Source organism: Pinus tabuliformis, chromosome 3_1 (assembly GCF_031772625.1).
Source record: "Pinus tabuliformis cultivar Carrire ecotype Pingquan chromosome 3_1, CPIR1, whole genome shotgun sequence".
In the NCBI taxonomy this organism is placed as follows: domain Eukaryota; kingdom Viridiplantae; phylum Streptophyta; class Pinopsida; order Pinales; family Pinaceae; genus Pinus; species Pinus tabuliformis.
This window is the reverse complement of record NC_142301.1, coordinates 67539325-67545229: the sequence shown is the minus strand read 5'-3', so window position 1 is coordinate 67545229 and position 5905 is coordinate 67539325. Positions and strand designations below refer to the sequence as shown.

General features: G+C 39.7%; 1 protein-coding gene across 1 annotated transcript; it reads left to right on the top strand.

The window, feature by feature from the left end:
• Positions 1 to 2118: 2118 nt before the first annotated feature.
• LOC149185815 (uncharacterized) lies at positions 2119 to 2889 on the top strand. Its single transcript, XM_089409143.1, has one exon. The coding sequence runs from the start codon at positions 2119 to 2121 to the stop codon at positions 2887 to 2889; it is 771 nt and encodes a 256-aa protein (XP_089265269.1).
• Positions 2890 to 5905: the final 3016 nt, after the last annotated feature.

The window sequence follows — 5905 nt, the reverse complement described above, 5'->3', positions numbered from 1 at the left end:
CAACCATTGTATCATCGCAGTAATGGACATTGTACCAAGGCCATCAAAACTTCTCTTCCGCCACCTTCCGTGTTTTTTTATCTTGATAAGTTATCGGACCGTATTTCTAGTTTACAAAAAAGAGCGTTGGTAGGTCGCTGGTATTTCTCTGTGCAGAGCGACGTAGATATGAGGAAATGGATAGAAGGAAAGTGGAAGCCAATCCTGGGATATCTGCCAACGGTTGTAAGACTGCTCCGTGGGTGGTACAGTTTTCATTTCCTCAGTCAGGAGGATCTGATTAAGATCAAGAAACTTCCATGGATTGATGGCCGAAGCTTTTTGGAACTGCATTCATGGTTCATAGGATTTAACTCTTTAAACAACACTCCTCAGAACAAGCTGATCTAGGTCAAGCTGCCTGGATTTCCTATTGAACTATGGACAAAACAGGCACTCGAAGATATCGGAAATGCTATCGGAAAATTCGTGTATGTTGACCCACGCTGCCTTGGTGCTCTTGACAAAAGGGTTGCGTGGATTCTTATTGAGAGGGAATATAGGGGTGGATTTCCAGATCATATAGGGCTGCATTGGGGGGACACTAATCTATCTCAGAGATTAGACTATTGGGGCATCCCATTCAGATGTTCTCTTTGTCATCATACTGGACATGTTCTGGAAAACTATCCACGATGATTGGGTGGAAGATATAAGGGCTGGAATTATGTGCAGGCACCGAAAAAAATTCCACAGGATGTTGAACCTGCTCCCGGAAATGGAATGCGCCATCAAACAGGTATTCATCATATCACCTATAATTCTCGTTCATATGAGCAGTCTTCTCCAAGAAATGCAATCCCTTCCATAAATATTCCCTCATCGCCATTTTCTTCTGATTTTTCTATTCTTCCTGAATCTTGTTGGCCGCATAAGACCTCACAACCCCTGTCATCTGGTCATTCCCCATATGCACAAGATAGATTGATGATTTCTGGATCTCATTCTAGCCCAAATTGTACAACCCTTTTCCAGCCACAGGGGGCTCCTTCTCTTTCATGTGCCACTTATGTTCAGTCCCCTTCTCGAAAGTCTACTGACTTGGGTCATCGTCCTAGAAAGAGTCTGGTCCACACACCGTTAAATTCCCCTAATAATTATGTTGGTAGTGATTTAGATGATCTGCTTCAATGAAAAACACTTGACTTAAGATCATTAACCATCCATAAACCTTCTGAAAATTCCTCTCCCCAGATCAGTCCTTCCTCGGCTGGTAATATTATGGTCAGACGTAAAAATAATCGGGGGAGCCGATATTTTAGGGGACGTACTAAACAAAATCATGGTATCTCCCCGTTGGACAAATTTCTTGTTGAAGTTCCCATCACTGATCTTCCATCTCCCCGTGCCCTTGGAGCAAAGATGCCCAAACAAGGTGCCTCATGATTGCCATTCTTTCTCTAAACCTTCGGGGATTGGGAACCCCCGACAAGTTCCTGGCTTTAAAATACCTCTTTCAATCTGTTTGCCCGTGTATTATATTGTTACAAGAAACAATGCACTCTGTGTCACATGTTGTTGCTTATTTCTGTAAAATTCTACCTAAATGGTATTTTGCAGCCATGGATGCTGCTGGCCTATCAGGTGGATTGGTGGATTTATGGAATCCGCTATGGGTCTGGGAAAAGCTTTCTCTTGCTTGGTTGGTATACTTATCAATGTTCGTTTGCGCGGTGCCTCGGAACGTTTCCATATTTTAAATGTTTATGGGCCGTATAGAAACATGACTGCTTTCTGGGAAGCATTGTTTGCTTCTGGCATAATGGAACTTTCATCACTTATTATTGCTGGGGACCTTAATTGTACTGTGGGTATAGATGAAGTTTGGGGGAAGTCGAGGAATTTGGACCCTATGGAAGGATTAATAAGAGAGGCTCTCCTGGTGCATAACTACATTGATGTCTGCTGCCGATGCTGGTCCCTACCTGGGATAATGGACGGAAAGGGGATGCATACATTGCCAAAAGATTGGATAGGTTCATCATCCATGAGAGCTTAATGGAGCGAATGGGGAACATTCAGTCTAATGTTATCAATAGTTTTCTATCGGATCATAGGCCGATAACTCTTCATTGGAAAATGGGTGGGCGGAGACATGGGATGCCCTTCAAATTTAATCGCACCTGGCTTGAAGATCTTGTATTTAATGAACTTGTGCATTCTTGTTGGTCATCTACCCAAGTTTTGAGCTCCTCCCCTATGGAGAATATTCTGGAAAAATTGGGCATTCTCAGAGCAAATGTAAAAACTTGGCAAAAAAAGAAAATAAAGGAACAAATGAAGGATCTGGAAGATATTCAAATAGCACTGGATGCATTGATGCCATGGATGTTATCTCAGTCACTACCAGATGAAATTCGGTCACGTATCAATGCTCTCGAACAAAAGAAAAGAGAAATATTGGTGGCACAGGAATCCACCTGGAGGCTAAAGAGTAGAGCAATCTGGATAAATGAAGGGGATCGTAACACTAAGTTTTTTCATCGTTACGCAAATCACAGGCGTAACACAAATACTATTTGGGAAATTCAAAAGGAGGATGGTGCCCGAATTCTGTCTCAGGAGGGCATATGTGAAGCTGTTGTTTCACATTTTCAAAAATCATACAAACAAAGGGAAGAGGTTGAAGTGAACGATATGCTATGGGCTGCTGATATGTATCCGAAAATGTTTGATGAGGAGGCAAATATATGTTTCTTTAAGGAGGTTACAACAAATGAAATACTGGAAGTTCTCAAAGCATTCAAGAAAGATAAGAGTTTGGGTCCGGATGGCTGGAATGTTGATATTTTCATGCACTTCTTTGAGATTTTTGAATCAGATCTCCTAAATATGGTGGAGGAGTTGTGATGTACTGGGCATATTCATCCTCATATTAATTCCACATACATCACTCTTATACCCAAAAGAAAGCCTGAGAAGACTTTTATTGACTATCGCCCAATTTCATTATGTAACCTAATTTACAAGATCATTTCAAAAACAATCGCGGGGAGGATGCGCAATATTCTATCAAGTATATCTATGCCGAGCAATATGGATTCCTGCCTGATAGGAAAATTCACGATGTTGTCGCTATTGCATAGGAATGTATGCATTCCATCCATACTTCTCATCAAAATGCAGTCATTATGAAGGTGGCTCTGATGAAGGCTTATCATTCAGTTGATTGGGATTATCTTTGCTTGATTCTTCTAAATATAGGACTACAACCTAGGTGTGTAAAATGGATTATGGCATGTGTCCAGAATATAAATTATGCTGTAATTATTAATGGATATCCCACCCGGTTTTTCCGAGCTGGGCGTGGACTAAGGCAAGGTTGCTCTTTGTCACCATTATTGTTTATTCTGGCTGTGGATGGTTTGAGCTTGCGGATTAAGCGGGTGGTTGAGGACGGATTATTTCTGGCACTAGAATCTGGGCACAATATCAAAATATAGCATGGTTTTTTTGTTGACAATGTGCTAATCATGGGCATGATTCATCGCATTTCATGGATGCATCTTTTTCATATTTTCAATAGATTTGAAAAAGCTTCTGGCTTAATCATGAATATACATAAATCTAAGCTATATTTTGACATGGGTGATATGGAAGATATCAACTATATTAAGAACCTGTTTGGGGTTGAGGCAACCCAAATGGCGAATGGTATACAATATCTCGGATACCATATAAAACCAAATTGTTATAGAAACAGTGACTGACAATGGCTAGTGGATAAATTCTTCAAGAGAATTTTTGGCTGGGAATTTCGTTGTCTATCCATGGGTGGTCGTGTGACTCTAACAAAGGCAGTGCTAACTCAACTGGGCATTTTTTGGGCTCACTTATTTCATATCCCATTGGCAACTATAAATAACATAAATAGAATTGTGGAAAATTTAATTTGGGCTGGTTGTAACTAAAGGTACAAATATCACCTTACTAAATTTCGCCATATTGCATGCTCGAAGATGAGAGGGGGATGGGGTATCATGGAACTTAAACTGTTTGGCAAAGCATTATTAGTAAAATCTCTATGGCGGGCTATCTTTAGATCTGGTGTATGGAGTAGAATGATCCACCAAAAGTATATGAAGAACAAAAGTTTCACTTGCTGGTTTTAGAAAAATTCCATTGGTATTTCAGGTGGCTCGGCTATATGGAGAAGCTTTCAAAAAGTTGGAAATTTTTTCCTCAATCATCTCAGGTGGAACATGGGATCTGGACACTCCATGATTATTGGCCTTGATCAGATATATGGAACAAATGGGGGATGCCTCTTCTCTGAACAATTGCGCTTGGCTCTTCTTAGAAAAGGCTTTTTGTTTTGGAATCAATTGATTCGAACATGGAGTGACCACTTTCCTATATGGAACTCTCCATTACAGATGGGGCTGACAGGACAAATGGCAGATGAATGGCTGTTCATTATTGATGTTTTAAAAGCTGTTGGGATTTGTAGGGAGGTCCATCATGATAGACTTATTTGGTCTGGGAAAATAAAATCTGCAAATGTTGTGGTTGCAGACATATATGATAAACTGTGTGAGGTAGAAGGCGGATATGTGGTGGATCCGATGCTATTTGATTTATGGAAATGTCATGTCCCATGTAAAATCATCTGCTTTACATGGCTTGTTTTCCACAACAAGAATCTAACATGGGAGAATCTGCAAAAACGTCATTGGCATGGTCTTGGCATATGTGTTATTTGCAAGCAGGAGGAGTAAAACAATGCACATCTATTTCTGTCATGTCAACATGTTTCCAAGGTATGGTTTAAACTTGCTGCTTATTATGATTTTCCTCACCTTCAATTTCAAAATGTTGCAGATTGTTTGAGATGGTGGCTCAAGCAAAAATTGGCATGGAGGAACATTCCTCTATTTGTTTTTTGGACTATATGGAAATGGAGGAACAAACGTATCTTTGAGAACTGTTTTGAAGATTTTGGAGTTACATATGAAAAGATCATTTCATTAATGGCACTTTATCTAGCAAAGGAGATTCACCAAAAACAGAAGCAGAAAAAGAGTGTTGCTCCTCCTATGGTATATCCGATCGCCTTCTTCAATGGGGCTTCACAAAACCAAATTTGTGGATGTGGCATATGGCTGGTTATGTCACCCAATTTGTAGTACAGGGCATACTGGAATGCAGGGACGGGCACCAACAACAAGGCTGAGGCAATGGCGCTTTGGGGTATCATTTGGCTTATAAGTTTTTTAAATATCCCAGAGATCCATATATATGGCGACTCCAAGATTATTGTGGATCATGTTAAGAGAAATGCCAACATAAATCAGCCCTCCCTTTTGGGATGGTTAAGGAGAATTGATTGCCTCTGGACAAAGATAGGACGTCCTCCTATTAATTACATAGGAAGAGAATATAACTAGACAACGGATTTTCTCTCAAAGAAGGGCCTTCTGGGTAAAACGGGTAAAGTTCAGATGGTCATTTACATGGAGGCGCAACAACCACACTCTGTGGTTTTTTCATTCCCCGGATAAGTTTTTACATCAGCAATTCTCGATCTATTTTTCTTTTTGATAAAACTGCTATTTCCATACTTGTATGTGTAGATTATTGGAACTGTAAATATGGACGCTATATTTTTCTGTTTCTTTGATAGTTCTGATGATGATTTAGAAGGAACAAACATTTCTAGGATGATCTTTTTGCTTAAGTTTATTTTCTTAAGCAACAAGATTATTTCTGGGTTTTTGGGCAGTTTTGAGGGGATTGACTGTTTCAAGCTATTTGGTAATCTGGAATACTATAGTGTACATTCTGGAAGACAATTGATGTATATGATCCATCAGTTTCTTATTATCTAATATACAGTTTTTTTCATACTAAAAAAAAAACAATAGCA

Coding starts and splice junctions, on each gene's coding strand:
- LOC149185815 (XM_089409143.1), top strand. CDS start 2,119: ATGGGTGGGCGGAGACATGGGATGCCCTTCAAATTTAATCGCACCTGG.